General features: G+C 35.4%; 1 protein-coding gene across 15 annotated transcripts in view; it reads right to left on the minus strand.

Moving 5' to 3' along the window:
- The window catches only part of FRYL (FRY like transcription coactivator), a 170046-nt gene that overhangs the window by 18963 nt on the left and 137667 nt on the right, over positions 1-13416 (minus strand). For 9 of the 15 annotated variants that reach the window (XM_017744378.1, XM_017744377.1, XM_017744379.1 and 6 more), the window contains 8 exons: positions 12007-12204; positions 10663-10824; positions 10297-10371; positions 8982-9158; positions 6692-6700; positions 6152-6355; positions 5117-5287; positions 942-1195 (listed from right to left, as the gene is read on the minus strand). In XM_017744378.1, coding sequence (XP_017599867.1) covers positions 942-1195; positions 5117-5287; positions 6152-6355; positions 6692-6700; positions 8982-9158; positions 10297-10371; positions 10663-10824; positions 12007-12204 — 1250 coding nt within the window. The remainder of the gene's footprint in view (positions 1-941; positions 1196-5116; positions 5288-6151; positions 6356-6691; positions 6701-8981; positions 9159-10296; positions 10372-10662; positions 10825-12006; positions 12205-13416) is intronic. The other 6 variants (XM_017744376.1, XM_008641413.2, XM_017744380.1 and 3 more) reach the window with 1 other exon arrangement.

A 13416-nucleotide genomic window follows, 5' to 3' on the forward strand; every position in this document is an offset into this window, starting at 1 on the left:
TCTGTCTCTCCCAATAAAACCATCTCAAATCACTTCTTTTATATCTCCTGTTGTGTTCTTTTCTGAAAAAGCCTCCTTAAGAGATCTCTCTGAAAGAACAGATGTCAAGTCTGTGTTCCTATATATACCAAGTCTCTGTATTATTCAATTTAAACTTCTGAACAAATTTTAACTATGAACAAGCCTATGAACAATTTGGATTTTTTTTGTTTGTTGTGGTTAGTTTTATTTGTTTGTTTGGGGTTTCTTGTTCCTTTTCTTTCCTTCTTAAGACTGTTACCTCCAGGGGACTTAAGAGTTTCACTTTAAATATGACTCAACCAGCTAGGACTAACTTTAACTTTTCCTCTCAGTAGTTATTTTTGCTCTCCATATTAAAATGAAAAAAATGTCATTTACTTTAAAATGTCTTAAAAACATGTAAGAGACTTATTAACCTTAATAATGAAAATAAACCCTGGGCAAATTCAAAGACAAACTGACCTGACTTCTACAGGAGTTTTGAATAATAAAACAAACAAACAAACAAAAAACCAAACACAAAAACCCCCAACTTTTTTCCCTGCTTTTTTCATGTCTTTGGGTGCTGCTATAATTCAGAGCAGTTCAAGAGCTTTTCTCTGTTACACTATTTGCAGCTGTTTTTTCACATTTCTGTCCTACTGATGTTGAAGAAAAGTGCTAGATTTCTTTTATTCAAGAATTCTCGTATTTTCCTGCACAACTGTCTTCCTTGTACCACAAACAATTGCTGAAAAAAGTATTGAGTTTAGTTGCTATAACAGGCAAAAATGATCAGCCATTACTTCAGATATGCAAACCATCATTTGATATTCTTGTATTATGGGATTAATGGAAATCTGCACACTATGGGAAAGCCTGTTTGATTAATGCACTGATAAAATGTAATTTCTGTTACTTATAACCAGTATTAATCTTACCTAGACAAACCAGAGAAGTCAGCTTCTTCTTCTTCACATCTCTCATCTAGCTCTTTCAAAGCCAGAGTGACATCCTCTTCACAGACAGATTCAGAATAGCTTCCAGGAGCTGCTGCCTCTACCAGTTCTGGGGTCTCTTCCAACTCCAGAGATTCGTGACAGACCAGACAGTCTTGCGGCTCATGTAGTAGGTATGACCCAGTGTCTTCACTAGCAGTGCTAACCTGTTCATCCCTTACTGCTGAAATGCCTTCCTGTGAATCACACATCCTTTTATTAGTATTACTGTCAGGGCCTATGTATTCTTATCAGGTTTTATAATGGTAAAATAACAGTTACAAAAGATTATTTACAAATATTTACTTTAACTATTCAGCTCTTTGGCTCATTCACACAGTTCTACTTGGGCAAAGACAGGCAGCCTATTTGTAATGTTTATAACTTCTGGTAAACATTAATATCCTAGCATGTGACTTATTTAAAGCAAATACAATTTCTCAAAAACATTTAATTAAACCTGTTACAGAATACTGACCGAAAAATATGCAAATAGCCTCAAACTCAGTGAGATCAAACAAACTCAAGACTTCCACATTTTACTTTTCTAGGTAAGGATCAAAATGACTGCCTCATGCTTGCCTTTGGGGTCTACAGCGAGTACCAGAACATTTCTTGTCCTTTCCACTACCTGTTTTAACAACATAACTACTTACCAACAGTGTAATAGATAACCAGTGGAAAAGGGATATTCCACAATTTTTATTATTTTGCCATTACTGCTAATACGGGCATCTTTAAGGGTTTTATCCTGAATCACTAAATGTAGGCTTTCGTTAACTAGCAATTACAGAGGGAGGATAATTAAACTGAGGTAGGTAGTATTAGAATGACCCTTTCTCCCTTCCTCCATTAGCATTATTATATTCATTAACATCACTATATTGAACAGACGAATTAAGATTCACTTAATTCATGATGAATTAACTTGAAACCTTTTTATTGGATTTCCTTGTGGAGTAAAAATAACATCTGCCATTTCCTAAAGGCACAAATTATCACATATTTTCATTCTTAGTATCCTAGCCTTCCTCTACTGGCATATTCAAAACTGGTCAAGGAACCTTTGGACATCCTCTAACCATACACATCATTTCATGGCTTTCATCAGTTGAGATAGATTCTCTGACAGATTAAATAACTGTACACATACTAGAAAAGACAATTCAGCTTTAAACAGAACCATGTAATTTTCTTTCACAGTGATCTTTACCAAATCTCACTTTGACCATGGTACTCCTCAGTGTGACACCGCTGCCATTTGACACAGCTAGTGACTTCACTTCTAATGCCTCTTTTGTTAAAGTAATATCTGGAAATTTTTTTCATAGAAGAGTCGTTTTGTCCTACAAGCAGCTGAGGCACATGGGAATGCAGGACATTTTTACCTCAACAAAATAATTTGGATGGAACCAATGGTCCATTTCTGTTACAGATGTTAACATAGGATACAGAGTTGCACTGATCATGACTAGTAAATGTACATATGAGAGATATGCTTTTTGAAAATATGAAATTATTAATAAATTTACTGCCCAATTTAAGTCTTCATAGTGCCACGACTCCTGATTTAATTTTCTGTGTATCATTGGACATGACTACCAGTATGAATATTCCTTAAGTATCTTAAAAAGGTGACTTATATAGTTACATAGTTACCAATGCCACAGAACCTTGGGAAAATTACTTCTAGTAAACCACTCCCTCAAAAATCTACAGTGAGAGTGAGTAAAATAGAGAATCATTTTAGTCAGAAACTTTCATATACATAAGCTTGTAAAATTTATTGAACAAAATTATTCTTCTCAGATAGACTGTAAATTCTTAACTGGAATGTGAAATGTCTTTTTGCATTTTCTAGGAATCAGCCAAATACATTTAAGTAAACTATTAATTTAAATATAGCATCCTGTGGGACAAACAAGGAACTCAACTACTCAACTCATCTAACCAGCATGCTCTTGCTTATGAATAATGGCTTCAACTTTTCCCATATTGTCTTAGATAAATTTTGATAAATATTTATATTAAAAACATTTTGATAACTGACAGTTGGCATACAAAGAAATGCTTTTGCTGGAAGAGTTTTATATATAAAGTACAGGAGCACAGAAAAAAACAACTGCCCTATGCTACAAGTTGTACAGTATAAGTATTCAGAACAAAATCAGTTTTCCTGGCTTCAGAAATATTTCAAAATGAGTCAATAGTGTGCACATTTTCAAGCTCATTCTGGTAAGAGGCATAAAGCCAGCTAACTTTTTTAGCAACAAAATCCAACTAGATAGCTAAGTATTGTATTGTAATAACTTTGAGTGTTTGAATTGTGCTTGAAGAAACCTGTATATTTGTTCAAATCCCATATTCTAACAAGCACAAAATAAACCTGGAAAACATCACATCTAGTGAACGCATTTGTATGCACTTGTAGTATTTTTTTTAAATACAGAAATTTGTTCTGAATGCTGCCTAGTCATGGAATTATTTTACAGCCCAATTTAAATGTTTTCAATATTTTTTCATGACAATGGTGCTTTTTTGTAAATATTCTCACCTGGATTATAGCAGCATAGTGATTTTATAAAGGGAGCTGCAGAATAACAATGAATTCTAAGGGCAGTCTCAGAAAGAACTATGAAAATGTAAAAATTAGTTACAGCTGAGGATTTACCACAAGTAAACCATGGAGAAGACCAAAGTTTTATTGTGGTGAATTTCATTCTGTAAAATTCCAGCTTCTATATCATTTCTTGCTTCTGAAATCTTAACATAAAACATCTATCCTGTGTGGAAAAAGTTCATCCAGTTTGTGTTCTTCCTCAAACAAAATTCTATTGGATCAAAATGCGTGTTGTAGATGAGCATATGAAGTAACAACAATTTGTTTGACAACCTAAGCACTGGTATTCTGCAACAGCTGAGACAATTTATCAACAGCAGTGCAATGAAACACTTTTTTTAAAAAGCACATAGATAGGCATAATGGTAAATATGAAAAAATGTGAGGAAAAGCACTTTATGAACATCACAATATTGCATCTTTAAAAGGTGTGGATTTTATCACAGGAAATCAGCCACTCTCCCTTTATTGTATTCTTTTGTTCTTACAGTTTTCTTCATTAAATATTAGCTACATCTGTGGTCTGCCTGTTAGTAGAGTGGTTTTTCTAGGAGGAAACAGGTGAACTAGAGCCTTTAGAAACTTAAACTAGCCCAGTCACTTGAACTAGTCAGCAGACTGTTTAAACCAGGCTGGCTGAAGACTCATTCTTAAGTGTAGAGTGCACTCACTGGTTAGTCAAATACACGTAGGGATGGCTTAATTTTCTGGAATAATCAATAAAACTGCATTTATATATAGTTAAGATGGGATTAGCTAACATTATGAAAAAAAAAAAAAAGATTGCCAGTAGCATAAATAATTTTAACTCAAGGGATAAAAAGTCCACCTAAACCAAGCCACTTCAAGAAAAATTGTAGCAGATGAGAGTTTGTTTTAAATTAGGGGTGTCTTTTAAAATTTCAGATTATTCAGAAGTTTTAAAACACAATAAACTGAAGTACTCACAGATTTGCAGGCGGCCATTAGCTTGAAATCTGTCTCAGTCCACATGGGCCTTTCCAAAAAAGTACACCACTAGCAAGCATCTGTAGTCCTTTCTAAAGGATTATTTAATGGGACCAACTGCCAACACAGCTGGCCTGAGGTTTTATTCCCATATAGCACCAATCACAACCCAAAGAAAGCAAAAAACAAAAAGGGGGAGGGCAGGGGGAGTGAAATAAAAAAGTATTTGAAAGAAAATGTCGCTCAAGAAGGATTTCAACCATATCAAGGTAAAAGCATTTTGAATTAGCCTGTTTCATTCTGCACCATGAAATTATCACAATCAGCCCTTCAAGAATATTTTTAACCTGTGGTAAATTCCCTCAGTCCATCCAAGTAGCCTCCACGCTGAGGGAGCATTTTCTAAGAACATGCCAACAGGTTAGAAATATTAAAGCAAATCAACTAATCAGTGTAACAGATGAAAATTCAGTTGAAAAGAAAGCCACAGTTGCTACTAAAACTAGAAGGAGCCCAAATCAGCCATGCACCAGCCCACATTTCTCCCCACCTCAGGCAGCTGGTTGCTAGAGTTATCTAGAGAAGAAGCCTCCAAACTTGGGGTCTCAGTTCTGATTTGAAGCACCTCTTCTGTTCCCACACTGCTAGTGGAATCTTGAGACTGAAGTGATAAACCAGCATGATCTGACACTGTTTCATCTATGGCAGAATCACTGATTAACTAAGACAGAAAAGAAAGAAACAAAATTCTTCACAGGAAACACAAACTGCAGGTAAAAAATACATCAGTTTTGAACCAGGCTGTTTCAGTATTGTTAGCTATTTGAACTTATTTACATATTATGAATTTCACGGCTTTACACTAGAATTATTACAAGCATCACATGCATTTCTGAAACATTTCACTTTGAAAAGAAGCGTTTCCTGTAAGGAAAATTATTTTCCTTTCTTGTTTTAAAAGTTTTTTTGCTAGACTGAAACAATTGAAAAGTAGAGCTCTTTGTTGGGAGCAACATTAATACAAGCTTTGCCTAAAGTCTGAAAAGCAACATACTCATCAAGCTGCTCCCTATGAAGTCAACTTTTTCTTAATTTCATTTATGTAATGCAGAGAGACTTCTGAGTGGCCAGCATTCTTGATTTTCCTAAGTGATATGTACACAGACTTCAAAATCCATAATTAAATTAGCAATTTCTGTGCTTAAACACGTGACCATGTGACCCCCATGTGATCACTTAATATTCTTGATCTTATTTAGCATTTGGGGGGGGGGGTTTGAGCTAGAAATCCACAAAGAAACACACTTTATATAAAACACATGAAATTTTGTGCTTACATTTAAACAAATATAGTAAAGACAATAAAAAAATTAATATTGTACTAAGATTATAAATCTGTTGTGTACCACCAATGTGGTAAAGCAAATTTTTTCCTTCATTGAGGATGTTATGAAAAAGAAGCTTAGCCACACTAATTTAGTTCTTTAGTATGTCACTTAGGCTGAAAGTGTGAGCCACATTTATCCATTAAATGTGCTAGGGAAAGCTTAAGTTCTCAGATTTCTTTCACAGAAAAATAACTTACCATCTGTGAACGAGACAGTATCTGACTTGCAGTCAGTGCTGCTTCTTCTTCTGAAGACTCATCAGTATCCTCCTGGTTGGTCAAGTTCAAGCTGGGTGTGCTACCAGAGTACTGACACTCCTGAAGGGACGGTGTGTCTCCTTTGTCAATACTGTCAAGAGAGCGCCTGCGAACGCCCCAGTTGAAGTTGTCCATGCTTTCACCCTGTAACAAAAAAATTTGCACACATATGGTATGTACAAATTTCAACGTAATTAAATTAATACACAAATGCGACAGAGAAAACACGAGTACTGAACGCGTCATGAACAGAGTTTCAATCAGCCCTTTAGTTTTATTAAAAATTCAAGTACCTTGTTAAACGCTTGTAAATAAAATAAATGGCAAATGAAGTAGAAGTCTTTTGAATATCTTCTTGGAAAGTAACTCAATATGTAATCTAGAACTATATCAGTATTGATTTTATAATCTGACTAGAAAGTACAAACACATCACAGACAACAACAGATGAACAAGCCAGGGCACCAGGCTGCAACTTACCTGCAGCTCCTGGTTAGCAAAAAGGAAAACACATATAATTAGAAAGAACGAGGACAAACACTTAAAGATACTCTAGAACCAGGGAAAAATATTTTATTACATAGGATTTGCCAACAGTAAAAGACTGATTCAAGCTCTGAAAGAAAGCTTTAGTCAAAAAGCTAGTATTTAAAAGAATGTCTTTCTAATGAGATAAAAAAAACCCAAACTGAGGACAAAACACTAAAATCAGCATGCTCATGATACATTTTCTCTAGCATAACACATAAAGCAACTGTTTCAACAAACATTGATGAAATTCTTTAACTAACACACATGAATCTATACTGACCACATCCAACTGACAAAACACTATCAACAATAATTATATACAGGGTGTAGAAAAGATGATGTTGTCATTGTTTTACGAGGTACTTCGTGTCAGTTTTATGAAGTGCACCCTGAATATCAATAGCTGGATCCATTCTTTTTGTGCATTTTCAAGCTGAGCTATTTGGGTTTCAAATATCCATCATACTAAGTGACACCAGATCTTAAAAACACTGTTATTTTAATTCACAAGTACAATAATGATTGATTTTCTCAAGCACTTCATCAGCCTTCAACAATTCAGCTAAGTAATATCAAAAACCTGGTGAAGTTCACTTCACCACATCTACAGTTACTAAAACACCACATCTAGCCCCAAACATGGCTCCAAAACTGCCTTAAGAGAGTATTTCTTGTTGTGGCTTAAGAAATCACCACGATGCATTAAATATGCAACACAAACTAAACATTTTTTAATCTCTCTTAGTGATTTCTTTTGCTTAAAAGAAGATGAAAAGTTATGGCAAAGCAAAAGAATTTCAAGCACAACAAAGTATCACTACTGTGGGCTGAAACACTTAAATTTAATCTGAATATTACTCAGAATTTAATGTAAAAGCCCCACTTCATACTGTTGACATTTAATTATTAGCAATAAAGAACATTCTATATTTCTGGTGAAAAAATAAGCCAGAGCTTTCATACATATATATATATATATGTAACATCCTGAATTCTTACTACCTGTGCTCTTAATTTTTTTTCTCTAGTACAGAACTACATGTTGCGTCCAGGCAAGCAATAAAAAAGAAACTGCATTTTCTTATTTATTATCTACTATTAAAGTAACACAGACAATGAAGTTAAAGGTTAACTTTGTCTGGCAAAGTTTTCAACTTTTGTCATCCTATCTGCAAAGTGCTGTCTAGTGTTAACGTTTTAATACTACTAAGCCTGAATTCTGAACTGCTTGATTACTTGCATTCAATACAGGAAATGGTGTCTCTATAGTGTGTGGTTACATCTATGCAATAGACCATAATGAGCCTGTACTTCTCCTAGAAGGTGCAAATACTGGCTGAAGTGAAGCAATACACAGGTAGCAGGAGGAAGGGAGATAAAACTAAAGAATTATGGGGAAACCCTGTAAAAAGGTCTAGATAAATCAAGAGGAGAACAATCAGTGTTTAGATAGGCAGATATTCTTAGCAGCTTGTGGCTCATGACCAGCAAGGATCTCCATTGCTAATTCCATATTTTGTATAGACTGTAACAAAACCACTGCAAGAAACTACAAAAACATTTGACTTTTTCCTCCCCAGTCCTTTTACAGTCATACTTTTAAGCTTCAGCAAATTTTGAAGCCTTTTATTTATCCAAAACAAGTAAAAGTTGTTAACAGAATCTTTACTATTTCTCAATACTTAATTTTGTTTACCTCCTCTCTCTTTTTGACAGAAAGAGAAATGGAGGAAATATAAGAACTGCAATAGACCAGATATAATGTAAAAGCCAATGCAAGCAATTATAGAGAGCAAGTATTTAATGAGATAGTGTATCATATGGTGTGTTACTTTGAAAGACTTTCATGAAGTTTTCAAAATCCAGAAACATATCAGAAACAATGATTATGCCATTTTCTTAACACACTGTTCCATAATTAAGTTTTCTCCTGCATGGTACCCAGGTGTTCATGCTGACGTTGGCTTACATTGTCATATCACTTCACTTTCAGATAAAGTCACTTAAATCCCCCCCAAAAAATCTCAACTCTTCCCTCCAAAACCAGCTAACAATTTGCAATAACTTAACCCTGCAAAGTTTTTGGCCCAGGTTTCTTAATCTAAGCTCCATCACATCATAAATTCTTTTGAATTGGATTAGTTAGCAGAGCTGCCAATTCCTTAGGATTGCACCAACACAACCTTATTTTTAACATGTTCTCAAATGGAAATACACAGAAGAAACCCCAAGGTCTCACCTCTGCATCTTCCAATTCAACATCTAAAAAGTCAAAGTCTTTAAAAACTCCAAACTGTTGTTCACTGGTATTGTCTTCTACAGCCACTTCCTCCTCTTGAATCACTTCTTCTGTTGCTGAAATTAGACTAGTTTGTTGATCTCCAACTTCCAAGTCTTCATTAGAAGAAAACACAACCTGCAAATATAGGTAAAAATAGAAGTAAAAACCTCCAATTTCTGTAACTCCAAAAGTCAGCTATCCAGCTTCCTGCCATTTAATGGAATTAGTGGCATTCAATGTGAATACCCCTATACTGATAATACTTTGCTTCAAGACTAGTTGATTTTAAACTACACCTTTAAATTAGTGGTATCATTCTCTCCTTAATGTAACTAAGAGTTACAAAGGTATAAGTTGAGAGAAAAATATATCATCCAAACTTCATTTTCATAACCACAACATCAGTCAAATTTAAGAATCAAAAAATCCATCATAATAACCATCCACATGACACAGACCATATTGTTTTCACCTACGAATTTTTGTGGAAGGACTGTACACCTTTAAAAGGGATCCAGTACTGGCCTACTGTGATGATAACCTTCACAAATGACAATATTCTGTTTATTTCTGTGCAATGCTTTTAAATCTCTTCAATTTCAGCTTTCAGGCATCTCCTTTTATTTATTTTAACTTCCTCCACTAGATTAAAAGGATCCTTCTCCCACCAATATTTTTCCCTAGCTAAGAACTTCTACGCAACAACAACAAAAAAAATGTTCTAGATGATAACCAAGGTAGGCTACTCACTTTATTTTAAAAGCTGTCAAAATCATCACCACCATCAAGTGTAGTATGCCAGCAGGGTTCTTTACACAGAAGTAAAACCATCAACCTATTTTTACTCAACAGTTACGACTTTCGTTCCTATAAATAACCATGTTAGTTTCAAGGTATATGATCCACTGGTTATTTTCAATGGATTCTAGGATATTTTCAATACAGCATCAACACCCTTGCAGTCCTCAGCTACGGCTACCCCTTCTCTCAAAAGCATCTATTATGGACTAGATAGAGATTTAGTCAGAACAGGGGAGACCTAGTTCAATTCTCTTTTCTAGCTGAGACAACCATGCCCACTGGAGTCCTTGAGGAATAACAGTAATCCACTACTTCTGATTCTTCTTTTTAATGCTTCGACTGGATTTGTGAACTGCCGAACCAAAACTAGCTTGTCCAAATCCACTGCTCATAACTCCACCAACACCTAAAAATGCAATGGCATTCTGCTAGTTGAGTTCAGAAACCAAAACAAACCACCATCACCACTTACCGAAGGATTCTTGGGAAGACCAGAATCCGGACCACACAGAGAAAGCACATTCATTAGCTTCTCCCTCGTCCTTCTCTGAAAAATGTACCAAAGAAAATCACATAGCATGGCAGCTGCTGAAGGTCCAGGTAAAAATATAAATTTTTAACTAGTCATATTGCATATTGACATCCTCTAAAAAGAATCTTAAATTTTTTTACTTTTCACCAGTATCAGCTTTTAGTTATATTACAGCTTTAGCTATATTAATTTACTGTTTCGCTAAGACATAATACAGACTTCAAATTACACTTCAATACATTTTTTTTTCTACATTCAGAAACACTGTCTCTAATACATGTATAAAGTGTTTGAGGCACAATGTACCTGAGATGGCTGTGGTCTCTTCCAGCTGACAGGAACCAGTGCATTTGAATTGGAGCCTGATGAAGTTGAAGAAGTACTCCGGGTCACAGCAATGACTTTTGGCTTCCCATTTCTACCAGCTGCACTGTGTTGATCACCATATTTATTCCCAATAATTGGTGTCTAGCAAAGACAACAAACACTTTCTTAAAATTCAAATCTATAATAGTAAAGACTACATATTTGACTTCAGAATTCATCATACGAAACGTAGGAGGGCTTGTCTGTAAGCATTCTGTAAAGCCCATGTCTAATCCACTGAGCCTTGGTACACTGGGAAATACAAAGCTGAGTACTTGTACCCTATGCAGCAAGCTGCCATTCTACCCACTTGTGTGGTTTTGAATTAGGCACATTTTATGCTGACAGTCCAATTATATTTTTAAACACATTTTAAAACCAACTGTTTTAAAAGCTGCAAAGCTTCTCTGCAGAATCATTCCCTGACATGAATAAACTGTTTTCACAGACCAGCAACTTCACAAACACACACACGCTTCTGAAAAAACAAGGATCAAATGCAACCCTTTTGACAGCAAATGCTAATCCAATGAACTCCATGGGAATTCATCTTGCCTCTCAATTATCCACATGCCCTGAAACTTCAGTAGTGAATGTACTTAGCAATTTAAGTAATGTTCCTAAGGCATCTATATCTCCAATCATTATCTAGGGTTAGCTTCAACCAGGAGCTCTTACTTCTGATCACTTCTAAGGTTTCTACAATTTTCACATCTCTACATTACACAGCAGTCACTTGCCTATGCTCCCCTTTCCAGATGTAGAACGAGTATCATTGGTGGTATGGGCGGTATTTTTAACTACAGGAGGTGTTTCTCCAGTTGTATCCCTCTTACCTTGAATTTCCTGTATTTTGTATCCTATCCCCTCCTCTAAATTTCCTCCCCCTTCCAAAGTCATGCTAAAACTGCAGTGCAGGGTTTTAATCCTCTCAGCCCTTGAATACACAACCTTTCATTTGTTGAAAGCCTGGTATGTTCAGCTGCAAGCAGCAGCCAGCTGTATTGTCTGCTCTCCGACACAGCTGAGATACTCTTGAGAATAATCTTACTGACTCTAAGTAATTAACTCTCCAGACATTCAAAAGGGGGAAAAGGAAAATACACAACATAAAAGAATTCGAAATTTATCTTCCAGTATGACTCTTATTTACGAGTGCGTAAAACTTCAATCTCTGCCATTCTTAACAATTGTACTTATTTACAAACATATAAATGTAGAAAATAACATCTGAGTTTGCAACAGCAAGTCATTAGTGCATTGTCATTTAAATATAATAATTACCTCTGATATATCAAAATGAAAATCTAAGGTCTTCCCAGGTAGCTCCTTGGAGACATTATTAAAAATTTTCGTGAAAGAGATTTCAGGAGAACCTATGTCACCTCCATAAGACTTTGGAATATCATTAGGCACAACAAGGCTTGCTGACCGAGACACCACCAGTTTCAAAATATTAAGGGCTTCCTTCCAATATGGACTCTAAAGAGAACATACAAAAATCACACAACAATCCCTTCAACCAAGACAGCAATTTTTATGCATTTTGCAAGAATCCCCAAACCAAAACCTCTGATCTTTTACACATGGCTGAAGGGGCTAGCACAGGTAGGAAGCTTTGGACCTTGAAGTGCCAGGAAAGCAGCGGCAAGATATCAGGCCATGCCATGGTGGGTGGCCAGGTCCATCCACGCAGGCTCAAGGGCTCCAGGTCACTGGGCCAGCCACACCAGACTCTGGTCTATGTCCCTCCTTCCCAGTAGTTATACTGTTTTTTACCATTGTCTGAAGCATCTGCCCTTTGTGACCCAGAAGACTGAAACTGAGAGTATTTAACTATCGCTTAACTACAGTAACTGATAGTATTCAAACTAACTATTCCACCTCTTGGCATCTTTAATTGTTTTACAGTTATGGGCAGAGTAAATGGAATTTGAAACAAGCAAAACTATTATGTGCTTAAAAAGCATGAGGAAATACAAAAGATTTTAACGAAGAAGTGAAAACATTTACAAAGTTTTTAGTATCAAACCAATGGAGTGCTTAAAAAAAGCTATGGAAAAAGTGTGAGAATATAAGAGGCAGAGCCTGAGTTAAGTGCACATTCCTTAAAAAGATGATTAAGGCAACGTAAATAATTCAGTCGTTTCAATTACACACACTATGGAGAGAATCAGAAGAAGAGACATAAAATAAAAGCAGCTTTATGCAAAGATTTACTCCTGGAAATGCAAGGATTCTGCCTGAAACTTAAATCTTCCAATTTTTGAAATCAGCATGATGTCTGCCTTTTTTTTTTTTTTAAATTAGGAGGCTATGTTTGTTAAAATATTTTTTTTATTGCATTAAAAAAATAAACACCCCTTTCAATGCTCTAAGTAGTATATGCTTTATGCTTCTTTGTAGATAATGGGAGTCCTTCAATAATCTCCTGAATTTCTGTGCATCATAAACATAAAAAAAAGGAGTCTCAAACTGGAACTATCCTGTAGCAACTTAAATTTATTTACAGCTGTTGTGATTGCAGAGGACTGAAAAAACCCAAAGCTTAGTAGAAGCACACTTAAACAAGACATGATAATTTATGATCTTTTCTTTTGTCATTTACAGTAACATATTTTATTTTATCAAAAATATGTTAAGACTTTTCTGGAATATTTTTCGCTAGTACCATCTTTTAATAGTTTACATCTA

The sequence above is a fragment of the Corvus brachyrhynchos genome, unplaced genomic scaffold, assembly GCF_000691975.1.
Source record: "Corvus brachyrhynchos isolate BGI_N302 unplaced genomic scaffold, ASM69197v1 scaffold17, whole genome shotgun sequence".
Lineage (NCBI taxonomy): Eukaryota > Metazoa > Chordata > Aves > Passeriformes > Corvidae > Corvus > Corvus brachyrhynchos.